This window comes from Carex rostrata, chromosome 22 (assembly GCF_964058835.1).
Source record: "Carex rostrata chromosome 22, lpCarRost1.2, whole genome shotgun sequence".
Taxonomy (NCBI): domain Eukaryota; kingdom Viridiplantae; phylum Streptophyta; class Magnoliopsida; order Poales; family Cyperaceae; genus Carex; species Carex rostrata.
In genome coordinates, this window is record NC_135939.1 from 2,189,785 (window position 1) to 2,203,705 (window position 13,921).

General features: G+C 34.3%; 1 protein-coding gene across 2 annotated transcripts; it reads right to left on the reverse strand.

Annotated features, from left to right (window-relative positions):
• Window positions 1–8,073: 8,073 nt before the first annotated feature.
• On the reverse strand, window positions 8,074–11,581 carry LOC144574317 (uncharacterized). 2 transcript variants are annotated; one of them, XM_078324257.1, is made up of 10 exons: window positions 11,367–11,581; window positions 11,131–11,291; window positions 10,885–10,949; window positions 10,542–10,582; window positions 10,060–10,148; window positions 9,852–9,965; window positions 9,348–9,425; window positions 8,926–8,991; window positions 8,659–8,739; window positions 8,074–8,547 (listed from the first exon to the last, which is right to left on the reverse strand). In XM_078324257.1, the coding sequence occupies exons 1-10, from the start codon at window positions 11,521–11,523 to the stop codon at window positions 8,491–8,493; spliced, it is 909 nt and encodes a 302-aa protein (XP_078180383.1). In that variant the 5' UTR covers window positions 11,524–11,581; the 3' UTR covers window positions 8,074–8,490. The 2 variants fall into 2 exon arrangements, with proteins under 2 accessions (XP_078180383.1, XP_078180382.1); XM_078324256.1 differs by having other exon boundaries at window positions 8,074–8,518; window positions 11,367–11,575.
• Between the last annotated feature and the right edge of the window lie 2,340 nt (window positions 11,582–13,921).

The following is a 13,921-nucleotide window of genomic DNA, read 5'->3' on the forward strand; positions in this document are numbered from 1 at the left end:
GTCGCTATTTGTATTAAGAAAAATGGATTATACGCAAATTGAATCTGCGTAACTCAATAGTTCTGTGCAAATTCAATCTACGTGGAATCGTGGATGCCTGACTTTCTACGTAGATCTGATCTGCATGGAGGATGGATTTTGAATTTTTAAAAAAGCGCTAATAAGATCAGAATTTTAAAAAATTAAGATGGTAATAAAAAAAATTGGGACATAAATAAAGACTCCGAGTAGGGATATTTTATTTAAAAAAATTTTAAATTATTTTTCCAGATAGAAAAAAAATATATATTTTCACAAAATAGATTGAACCATACCAAAACGATTTGAGTTAGTGCAAGTTTCTGAGGAACCATACCAAAACAATTTGAGTTAGTGCAAGTTTATGAGACCCCACCATTCTATTATTTTTTAAATGTTAAATCTCATCTCAATTACATATTTATCTAAAAACTGTTGATGTTGACGAGAAGTACATAAATGATTTTATCTGAAAACTGTCGTGAGATAACGGTATGCGGTCGTCGGATAGATAGGGTACCGCTAAGTGATTAATCAGTATGCGGCCGATTAATCAGAATTATACGGACAATTTAATATTTTTATTAAATTTATCTATGTATATCATAATTTATTAAAAATAATTTATTTAACTCATTAAACTTATCAAATAAACTTAATTTAACTTAATTTCATTATTATAACATGACATTACGTTATATTTTATTAATGCATAATAATTTTCATGTGTAAGTAACACATTTATTTAATGAAAAAATAAATTCAAGAATTAAGCATTTTCAAATACTAATAACATATTATTTGAAAGAAATAAAACATTCTAACATAAAATCACTAAATTTAGTTTATGATAACAACTTAGTTTCATAAATGAACATGTTGTACTAATTGAAAAGTTAATTAGTAAGTAAGAAAAATATATGGTATATAAATAACAGAAGAATTAATCAATTTCAAAGTAAGCAAGAAGAAAAAACATATATAAAAAATAGGGGGAATTTCACGTATACCCCTCAAAAACTTCAAAATTACGTATTTCCCCCTCTAAAATTTGAAATTACATATTCCCCCCTCTAAACTTCAAAAACTCACATATTTATCCATTTTATTGTCTTTTTTATTAAAACACATTCTAAATTTATAAAATACATATTTTACCCTTTTATTAAAAAGCATAAAACACTCATTGACTCAAATTTGAATCTAAAGGTTCCTCTACCGTCTGAATTGCTTTGAGATCCGTGCGCGCTAAATCAGCACGAATCTTGAAGCGAACAAACACTGAAATTGATGCAATGTACACAGATCTTAATGCGATGCACACAGATCAAAATTGCTTTGAGATTCATGCGGGCTAGATTAGCACGAATCTTGAAGCGAACACGTAATAATCTTATTGCAATACGTGCGGATTGGACGGTAGAGAAACCATTCAGATTCAAATTTGAGTTCGATGGGGCATTTTATACTTTTAATGAAGGGTAAAATAGGTATTTTATATATTTAGAATGAGTTTTAATATAAAAGACAATGAAATGGGTAAATATGTGAGTTTTTGAACTTTAGAGGGGAAATACGTAATATCCAAATTTAGAGGGGGAAATACGTAATTTTGAAGTTTTTGAGGGGTATACGTGAAATTCCCCCTAAAAAATATTGGATGTATGTCCAAGCACAAATAAAATTACAAAATATGATTTATAAAACTTATTATTACGCACTATCATAAAAAAAAAGTCAATGTGAAAAATAAATATTTACTGAAATAAACATAAATAAACAGGAATAAACGAGAATAAACATAAATAAAAAAAATAAATGGAAATAAACGGATGATTAAACAGTAAAACGGCCGATTAATCGTTTTCATTAGCAAACATGCATCCATTAAGCTAAAATTTTTAAATATACCATTTTCCTAAAAATAATAAACCAAAACACAATTTTTTTTTAAATTGTTAAAAATGTCATGGCTGCATCCTGTAGAAGCGGCTACCTTTTCGGTGGCCGCACCTAGGCAAAGCGGGCAGGCAAACAGGGCCGCTTCTAGGGGATGCGGCCCCCACCTATATAAAACCCATTTTCTGCAGAGAGAGATTCATTTCACGTTGTTTTCACTAAGCCTTCTTCTCAGCTGAACTGTAAGTTTTTTCTTTTCTCTCTTTTTCAATTTTTTTTTCCAGTATTTGTAATTAATTTAGTTAATTTGTAATTTTAGGTTTTCTTATATACTCAGACCAAAATGGCTGTTATGGTATCTGTTTACACTGGTGGTGAGGTTCTAACAGGTCCTAATGAGGTTTATTACAGTATCGAGCTTGTTTCTGTGATACCGGTAATGTCGGGTACTGATTTGTCAGTTCTGAAATTTATTATTTCTCAGAACCTGGGATTGAATCAGGATCGATATGATCTTGATATTCAGGCCAAAATTAGCATACCCACTGGTTCAGGACAAACCTAGTTCCAACTATTTCCTATTCAGAATGATAGAGTCTAGCAGGTACTGTACAACCAGACCATGAGTTTTCCTGGAGGTGGATACAAGGTAATTGAACTCTTTGTGGGGATTAATCGAGTCCAACGTCCCAACCCTCTTGCGAGATTAATCCGTGCTACTCGGGGTAATGCGTCAACCTCCTCAAGTCCAGTGTCCCAACCCTTTTTCCAGATTGACATGCCTGAGAGTAGTCATGCCCCAGTTCAGGAGGGCCGACGGTCTAGTAGTCGGCCCTCCCGTCGGTCCCGAACCCCTTTGCAGATTAATATGCCTGAGAGCAGTCAAGCCCCTTGGACGGTGTGGGTAAGTATTTGGATCAAGATGAGAACGAGTGTCCAAAACCATGGAAGATATTCCAAGCGCTGGATGGGGTTACCGTTGGAGAATTATGACTACAAACGGATCCGAGTCGCTCAATAATGTCTTTAGGTCATCTCGTAGGTTGCCGGTAGCAGCAATAATTGAGGAGACATTTTACAAATATCAGCAATGGTTTGCTCAAAGGAGGACAAAAGCAGAATTTGAAGCAAGTCAGGGTCAACAGTTCTCATGTCGTGTGCACAAGGTTTTTTATTTTCATTAAATTATTTTATTTTTTTAATTTTAAATTATTTTATTTTCATTCAATTATTTTAAAACATTGATATCATAAATTTTTCGTAGTTGATTAACAAACGGTGCGTGAAGTCAAATTCTATGAAGACGCTCGCTGGATTTGACAACTTGAACGAGTTTGAGGTAACATCCACACAAGAGAGAGTTAATGCATACATGTATGACGCTTCTGGCTGGTTTACCAAGGCGAATTACAAATACACGGTAGTAATCACGGATGAGAACACGGTTACATGCACATGCCAAAAGCCACAATTAGAAAGAATACCGTGTTCTCATGTTCTGGCAGTGTGCCGTCTCCGAGGCATTGACCCAGGCAGGTTCGTACATTACTACTACCACATCTAGACACTGATCAATACATGGATGGGTGAATGGCATGTGTATGACAATCAGTCTGATTGGCCGCAAAACGAAGGCCCAACCCTTGTTCCAAATGACAAAAATATTACTTTGGGCCGAAGGAGTCAATAGAATTCCGATGTGGCTTGATTTACTGCATAATAGAAGGAGAGGACATCAGGCTGGTCGAGATACACAGGAACAACAAAACAAAGTTGCTTGAGATGCACGAGGTAGTTAACTCATATTTTTAAATTAAAATCTAACTTGCCCAAAAAATTAATAATAACAATACATTTTTGTTTGTCAATTTTGAGGTTGAGAGAGAGGCAAGCAATGTATTTTTATCTAGTAGTCAATTTTATGTTGTGATTGTCAGCTTGTTTGTTGTAATATTTTGAAAAATTATTATTTAGGAGTACTTTTATTGTATTGAATATTTATTTCATGTTTGTTAGGCGTATCTTAATTTAATATTTCTAAATCAAAACAAAATCAAACTACTTCTTCGTACATATGCAGTTAACGACATTGCCAACATAATATTTTTTTTCTGACAAACGTAAAATATTTTTCAAATTAAATACCATACACAACTAACTAACTATTTTCAAAACAAACAAAAAAAACACAAAACAAATCTGCTAACTCTAAAAAAAAAAAAGGGTCGCATCCTGTAGAAGCGGCCCTGTTTGCCTAGATGCGGCCACCGAAAAGGTAGCCACTTCTACAAGATGCGGCCATGGCATTTTTAACAATTTTTTTAAAAAAATGGTGTTTTGGTATATTATTTTTAGGAAAATGGTATATTTAAAAATTTTGATCCATTAAGTGTATTAGTAATGGTTTGACCGCGTTAACGATTAAATAGCCATTAAGACCGTTTTTTACAACATTGATATAGATTGAGAGTTTGAATAGGCATTCATCCGAAATTTTTATTAACAAAAAATAAAAAAATAAAAAATCTTGGTAGTTACTATCAAACTTTCAAAAAAACAGAAAATAAAAAAAATATATGTAAGAATTTTTTTTTTTTTTAAATTTCGGTCATAGTTGGGTCAGAGACCATGGAATCCGTATCACTCCAGGCACGTGTTAAATTCGAACCGTTTTTTTTAATTCACGAATCTCACAGTAGACTTCATACGGTTTTTATAGACATCTGATTGAATTTGATCCGGATGAAATTAATCTGAGCTGCCCGTTCTTTTAAATTGTATCTCAGGTACCTGGGGACTGGGGAGACACGGGCTCATAGACTATGTCTATGGCGCGTCCAGCAGGGACACGCGATAGTTCATGGCATCCATATTGCAGAAAAAAAAAGGATACATAAAAATAAATTGATACGGATGTCATAAAATCAAGGTTCTAAATAACGATTATAGCAGTATATCGAGGAGACAAAAAAGTTGTATTACAAGACCAAAAAAAACAAACTCAGAGTTTGGTTATTGGTAAAACTCTGAGTTTTACAAGACGAAAGAAAACAAACTTAGAGTTTGGTTAGCAATTGTTTGATATATGATGGGGTTTAAACTGAAATATATTGAAAGGGGGTTAGCATATATTGCTAAACAAACTCTGAGACATCTAACCAAACTCTGAGATTGGTAAGTTTTACAAGACCAAAGAGCTGTTGAAGAAAACAAAAAATATTTTGAGCTTATGGACTTTTTTGCCTTTTCTGACATTATATATCAGTTTGTTGTTTTATTCATTGTTGTGTAAGGGTACAATAATCAGATTTGTAGAACTGGATATGTCATTGTAAATCCAACTTAAATTTTATTTTTATGAAGTGATATTGTTGTGTTTTGCTTTGTTTTTCTTACTAGTTGTCACTGATTACCAACATTTTTTTAGGAAGGAATAGGGGTCATACCCCAATTTATATATTAAAATAAAACAGTTTGTTATATCTGGTTTTGAGAGTTAAACCTTTAGAAAATCAAAAGGCAAATATACCAAGATCATTGTGTCTTATTAAAATAAAGGGTTAATTTCCTACATACCCTTCAAGACATCTCTAATTTCTTATTTACCCCTCAAGTCTTAAATTTATTTTATTTATCCTTTAACTCTTACAATAGTTCCTTATTTATCCATCACTTAATCAATTCTAAATTATCTCTAGTTAAATTATAAAACATCTTAATTAAAAAAGTAAAAAACAAAATTGCCCTTTTCTTTTTACATCTACGCCGAGATCTCTAGAAAAAAATCCTGTTGCAAAACTCTTCTGTCTTGCAAAGAATCGTGGCCAATAATTTCGTGATTACTAATTTTGCTTTACAAACAAAATGGAAGTTATTTATTAATAAAAGTAGATTGACAATTGTTGTCTTCTTGACCTGCTGTGCAAAAACAAAAAAGACAAAAGGGTGAAATGAATGAAACAAAAGCCAAAAATGAAACCTAAGAACAACACCTGTCCTGGCAACTTGTTTCAAGTTCTCAAGTCTGTTTTTTTAACTTTTTTTCTTGTTGTCAGTATTCTCATCTCTTCTCAAGTGATTCTTTGCAGGTGTTTTTTTTTAACTTTTTCCTTCTCAGTATTCTCAAATTGAAGTTCAATAATTATTAATTATGGATGAGACGAGAGCGTCAATAAACTCAGCAGTCTTCTCCTCTCTTGAATCATGCTCTGTTGAGAAGAGATGCTGTGTACTCTCAGTGATGTAGAAAAAAAAAAAAAGGGTAATTTTGTCTTTTACATTTTTAATCAAAGTTCAATAAAGATTTTTTATAATTTAACTAGTGATAATTTAACATAGATTAATTGATGGATAAATAAGAAACTGTTGCAAGAGTTAGAGGACAAATAAGATAAATTTAAGACTTGAAGGGTAAATAAAAAATTAGAGATGTCTTGAAGGGTATATAAGAAATTAACCCTAAAATAAAATGTAATAAGAAGGAAATTAATTTAGTATCTTTTATTTTGAAATGTTTGGCAGAGACTACATTACATCAAGACAAAAATTAATTTGGCAGAGAAATTAATTTAGTATCTTTTATTTTGAAATGCTCTTACATCCAGGCCCTATTGGTACTTCACAACTACATTACATCAAAATAGAAATAATCCAACTCTACACCTCACATAAAAAAAAAGGTCATTTATCCCTAGCAGTATTTGCTCCACATCTTCACTTCCACCTCGATCCTATTCACTAGTGGAGATTCATCCATCCACCTTGCCCTAAAAACACAAGTGCCTCTCAGCTTCAATCTGTGAAAAATCGACCTCTTATCATTTTGATAAATAAATATTGTTTATATTCTTGCCATCAGCACATAGCTCTTGCAAGAATTATCAAAAAGTATATGTGCATGTGCAGAATTGAATTTCTGCACGGTATAAAATCAAAAGGGTTTCTTAGGAGTGCCTGATTGGTTTAAAATCATAATGGATCAGATCTACAGTAAGTCTTCTTGTTCTACTTGTGAGTAAATTAAGGCCAGATGAGTATAAGTTCGAGTAGGACTCCATTTTTACTGGGAGTTATGAAATATAATTAAATTACAATACAGATTGAATTAAACTCAACAATATTGACAATACAGGAGCATTCTAAAAATTGCATCACGGACAAATAGATTCTCATATATTGCTAACCCCCTTTTAATATATTTCAGTTTAAACCCCATCATATATCAAACAATTGCCCAACAATAATAATTATATCTCACTTTCTGATGCCATGCATATTGTGCTCTAGGTACAGAAATAAAGGAAAGGTACCAACATACCAGGACAATTGACAACTATAAAAGACTTGAGTGCCGATGCATCTGCACTATGATGTGGCATCAGGGACAACTCAATGACACTTCCCATTATTAAGCAGCTTACCACTGATATGTAAATTAAACATTGATAGTTTTGAGTTGATTATGCACCTTCAAAGGAGGCAACTGATTTGGAAGCTCCTCCGACAATGCATCTCGCGGCAGTTGCACTACTTCTACCTAGCAACACGTCTTCGCACTTCACCCGGTTTGGAGCCTGGACCAAAGGGCTTCAAATTGGTGTTGTGTCTACAGAAAATGATTGTTGGTCTATTGATTGTTGTGTGCTGGCTGCAAGAAATGGAGAGAAAAGATGATTTCGAGATGAGGGATTGAGATCGTCCTAGTTGCTCTAGCTGATTTGGAGATTTATTTGGCGGATAATGCCTATGCTACTGTGTTGAAGCAATGATTCAGCGAAAGAAAGAAACGAAAACAAAAAATGGATTAGCGCCTTTGGGCTTGGGCAGGTGGAGATGAAAACTTATAAATCTGAGTCTTTCAATAAAAACGACGGTGGAGATGTCAAACCCAAAAATTGGGTTACATTAGGGGATCCGGACTCGCCTTTTTTTTCTTTATTATTCCTCAATTCTCTTTCTTTCTTTCTTTTTTTCTTTCTTTCTTTTTTTGCAAGGATTTTGGGCCATCCTAAGTTTGGCTGGTATTTCAAAAAAATCTCCCCTCCAGGTATGGTGTTCAAATATCAATATTTCGATTTTGGTCAGGCTGACTCAGGCACTCTTGAATTGAATACTGAACAATTAATAGTCAACGTGACCTCATCGGGATGCCAAATATCGAACTAAAAACTGAACTATATGCTGTAAAACATTAATTTTCAGTACACTTTAGATACAAGCTAAGAGTCTATACAAAGTACATGGGAGTATATAACACCCAGAAAAACTCGTACAAATTTTATCTGAAATCACACTTGTAAGTATATCCCTGAGCAATGGCACCACCATACATGTCATTCGAAATCATACAAAAGTAACAATTTCTGGATTTCTGAGAAATCGTGCCAAATCCTCTGAATTAACATCAAGGTAGTTTTTGGAGAATAACGTCATTTGTTGAAGAACCCTCCAAATTTTCATGAAAGAAAAATTTCCGTACTTAAGAAGAGCCTTGAACATCTCCATTGCATCTGAGATGGAATCTCCTAGTTTTCATCTTTCCGTTAAGTGCAAGGGCTAATACATCATACTCTTCTACAAACCACAGCTCAGTAACTGTTGCCTGCATTTGGCAATGTAAAATACAATAGCCTTAATAAAGAGAGAAAACTATCTTTCGTTTTAAATTGTCAAAGAGGGTATTTGCCCATAAAGGTAGAAAAATAGAGGTCTAATTAGAAAATGGTTCTATTCTAGAACTACCTCAAAACCACGAAGCTTGGCATTGACTCTTGCAACCAGCTCATGAAAAAATTGGAGTTGATCAAAGGGTTTTTTACTCTCCTACCAAAAAAATGAGAAAATAAATAAATATATAATGTCATGACAAGCTGACTAATAGTATAAAATGGAGAAAGCATGTAGACTTAAAATATTGAAAAGAAATAGGCCAAGGTTCTATCTAACAGCATTAAGTAATATTTGGCAAACTTTGGTAATGAATTAAGAGGAAATATTTCCACATTGTACCTCCTCAGAGAGCTTAGGATGGCCCAAAATCCTTGCAAATGAAGTATGGAGCAGAACAGTGTCATACTGCAAAAAGAAAAGAACAGAGGCTGTTTCTTATGAGTTATGACTAAGTCACCAAGGCTATCAGCACAGGAGTTACTATCCATATATGAGAAGTCCCACCTAGGATTCTCATCATACATTTACCAGTGCATGCTAGTTGGTACATGCTAGTACTTTGTGACAACAAATTTCTAGACTAATTTTTTCTGACACCTATGAATATGGCTATCAGGAATATGACCTACATATGGATACATACAACAAATGCCAATCCAACAATTTAATATTAAATATTTTAAAAGATATGTCTGATGTCATTGTCAAACAGTAAATAAGATATGACAATGAAAAGTAGAAAATTAATATGCTCCACTCACAAGTTGCTTTGCAGGGGCTTGGGGCAAAGCTTCTCTTAGTTTTGTTCTGATCTCAGCTGGATCAGTGCCGGACACCACCTAAAATTTCAAAAAAAAATATGAAACGAGTATTAGTAGAAAGCCACATATTACAAGTTCACGTGAGATAAATATGACAATTGACAAGAACAACTGTATTGGCAGGAATGTTTGCACGTGCGCCCCTACAAATCCGGAGAATAATATCATGTTTAAATCTTCAATACGAGATGAGTATCACTAACAGCATTCTTCCAGACTACCCTGCCCTATTAAATGCTTCTGCTTTATAGTCATTTATTGGAGTTAGCCGATAGTAAGAACATATTTGGTATTTAGAGATTTTGCAGGGTTACACAAGAAACTTACAAGGAAAGCTTGTCAAAATCCTAACTACTTATGACTGTGTTAGAATATAAAATTAAAATAAAAGAAAAGTGAGTGTCCCTCAATATAACAAACTCAGAGAGGAAAACTAAGTATGACCTGCCAACAACCAAGAAGAACACCAGTAGATGTCAGAACCACACGATCAAGTGTAATATTTAAAGGGCAAATAGATTTAGTCACTCTTTCAACAGCTTCTGCTTCAGCTTCGATCTCAAATTAAAAAAGAACGAGACACATCAATAAACAGAATATAAAAAAAGTACATATCAATTAAAAATAAAGTAAAACAGGGATTTTTATGTACCTCATTTTCAGTGGCAATTACGGGTGTCAGGTGATGGGAGGCATGGAACATGCTGAAGTGGTATATACTTTCATTTTGGAACCAAATTGCTGCATGTTACAAGACAGTATCGTCAGCAAACAAATACAAAAATAATAAATAAAAAAATATTCAATCATGACTTTTTAAGGAACATAAAAGAGTCTCTTTATAGTATAGGACCCCAGTAAGTACGGTATCAGTGATAGTAGATTTTTCAAGCCTTTAGCCTGAACTGTGTTTAAGAGTTAATTCTGGTATGGCATCTAACCTCAACGAAAGACCAAAAATGGAAAGAAAAAAAAACGTGAAAAATGGTAAATAGTAAATAATAGCTTCTGAACATGATTGGGAATTGAAGGAATTGGTGCGCAGTGGGGCTCAGCAAGAAACCAGCTAATGAACAACCAGTGAGTAAAGAGTAAGATGCACCAGCTGATAAGGTTATCTGTTATATACAATACCTCCATCAAAGTAAGGGAGAAGTACCTCCTTCACAGCCTCCCTGTGCAAAACAAGAAATTGTGAATACAAGCAACTACACAGCCTTGTGAGCTCCTTTATGAAATTATATGAGATAAATTGCAGAATTCAACCCAGTAGAAACTGCTAGATGTTTATTTACCTATTTGCACCCATAAAGACTATGATAGTAATTCTAAAGGGAGCAAAACTACATTGAATCCTGGACTTGTGCCAAACTAGGAAATAGTAGCATATAAGTCTGAGAAATTGTTGCAATTGGACTTTCCAAATGAATCTATTGCAAATGGAGACATTTCACTGTGAGAAGGGAATTTTACATACGATATGGGTTTCGAAAATCTCGGACTCAGGTAAAGCACATCTGCTCGAACTGGGGGTTTTGCAGCCTGCGCACATACAATTAAGAATGCATCATGAATTCAACTACAAAAAACCAAGGAAAAATTAAGGCAATTACAAACTAATGGATAGGGACTTGAGCTTCTAAAATGTCTTGGCGATTTCTGGTACAATTGGAATGAAATGGATCATTCCACTGCAACATTTTCTAGTACAGTCCAGTTATACCTTGAGGACTGGTACAACAACACCGTCCCTCAGCTCGAAAATATCAGACAGAGACAGAGACTGAGAGGTCTCCCCGCCTTTTAGAAAAACAGCGCCTCTATCATCCAGATCACGCGACATCTTATCGTACAGCTCCAGTCGCCTCTCCTTAAATGGCGGATCTGCAATGTACAGTCATCAGATTCAAGGAGCGAGAACGAGAGAATAGGATAGAAAGAGAGGAGATGTGTAAGCACCTGAGTGGGAGGATAGAATGGGAGAAGTGAATGTGCTAGGAGAGAAGGCGTTCATGGCGAAGAGATAGATCAGGAAGAAGAGAGCGGCGGAGGAGGTCCAGACGATAGCAGGGGATCTTGCGCGGCCCAAGGACCATGCAGTCGGCATCGTCGCCATTGAACGGTTGGTTAATAAAAAGAGTAAAAAATGGAGGAGACTAGAAGAGACTGGATTAGTTCACTAGTCGGGGTCGTGAACCTCCGGACAAGTATCCTCTCCAATATAATAAAAGATTCCATTCACTTTACGGTTTGAGATTAACTCTCAGTCGCTTCGAGATTCGAGCTAGCGCAGGGGCAGTATTATTGGACTTTGTGATTCGTGCCAAGTTAAAAACAACGGTCCAGATCCAATTATTCTAAAAGATTTCCAATTACGGTACCGGGGAGGGTCTGAATTCGTGGAGCTCCGTGGTCCATGGATACATCATACATGTCTGCTTTGCGGTATTACGGGAGCCGAACTAACTCCAGACTCCAGTGAGGTTATGTGCAGCGCGCAGGATATACTGGTCCGCTGTGTATTAATATCTTTATTTTTCTTGCAAAAAAAGAAGAAGTTTATTTTCAAAATTTTAATAATTAATCTGAATTGTTTAACATAATTTTTATATATTTAAAAAAATATATTATGTAAAAGGCAAAAAATCACTATTTTGTAATAGTCTAGAATTTTTAGATTCACTACTACAGAAATGGTCATTGTACACTGCACATTGTATACGGATTTGACAATTTTATATGAAAACCATGTAGAAATTGTAATTTTTTGAAAGCCTGAAATATCTGTGGGATCTCTACACGGATATTTATTAAAGAATCAGTGTAGAAAGCCTTGAGAGAGCTACACGGTGTTACACTAAATACATCGCTAATCGCTTAAAATTGAAAAGTAATTGTAATAAAAAAATAAATATATGAGTTTAGAGAAATTTGACACGCGGTGGTAACGGAGTTCGGCAAAACAAAGGCCTACGTCTCCGGAGCATCACAACCTCTTCTAGGTGCGCATTTCTATACCCAACGAGAAATTTTTTTACAATTTGTGAACCGATGAGCCCTTACAACTAAGGAAAGTCACACGGCCAACTAGAGATGAGAGTCGGCGAGCCCTTACAACCAAGGGAAGTCACACGGACAACTCAAGAAGAGAACGAAGTCTCTAAATCAATGTTCGCAAGAGAAATACTCAAAAACTCACTCTAACCTAATCTAACTCAAGATTAGTGAAGTGGATTTGAGATTGTTTGAGGGATATTGAAGTTCTAAGCTCTCACAACAATGGAGGAACTCAAGCTCACATAGATCTGGCTTTTTGAAGTTTGAGGCGGCTAAGTTCAAGTGGGGAAGAGACCCCACAACTTTATTTATAGAGATAGCTCCAGAAAGAGCAATTTGACTTAAAGCGTTACAGACGTTTGTTAAAACGTTACAACGTTTTAGTTCAAAATACGATTTAGAGTTTTCAATTTTCTGTGAACTCAGTAAAACGTTACCAACGATTGTAAAACGTTATGTAACGTTTTGCACTGTAAAAACTTGATCAAAAACAGAAATTTCTGAAGTTTGGAAATTTAATTAAAACGTTATAACTTTTTGTAGAACGTTATAACTTTTTCACAAACGTTATAACTTTTTAAAACGTTATAACTTTTGTGATTCCTTCTGAGTTTGACCAAGCTGTTCAACAGCGTTTTCTTACAGGTATAATCGTTATAACGTTTTACAAACGTTACCAACGTTTGTATCATGTTGAAACAACATCAAAAACACTTTACCAAGTTTATAATTTTACAATTTAAATTCTTGATAAATGTCTTCATGATTTCTTCAGTTCAAGCAATCTACATTGCAATTCCAATTGGCTTGAACCTACATAATTCTAAAATATAAGAAATCGTAAAATTCAATAATTGTATGTTTTACAAATTAGTCAAATAGACTAAAAAAATTATTGCTAGAAACAACACACGGACGTTTATTAGGAATTGTACACGAATGTTTAATTAAATAACAGTGTAGAAAGTCTTGAGAGAGCTACACGGGTATTTATTAAAGAACCGTGTTGAAAGGTAGGCATTGTACACGAATGTTTGTTTAAATAACAGTATAGAAAGCCTTGAGAGAGCTACACGGATTTATACTTAAAAATCCGTGTATAAAGGTTATTGTAGGGTTTTGATTATATAAAAGGCATTCTCCTTCCAGCGTCGTTTTGATCAATTAACACTCTCTCTCTGTATTGGATGTTGGTCTGATTTATGCTCACAAGGAGGCCGGATCTGAGATCTTTGAAGTTAATTTGTATTTCTCTTCTCTATCTTGCTAAGGTTAGTCATGTGTATATATATATTTCTCTTTTCTTCCTCTAATTTTCTGTTACTTCTTGCTTATTTAGATCAATTATTAATTAATGCATGCATGCTTGATTTGTTAAGATAATATAAATAATTAGTGTATTGTGGACCATTTTTTGAAAGTGAGAAGTAAAGAAAACGTCTAAGGTCTCCATCATC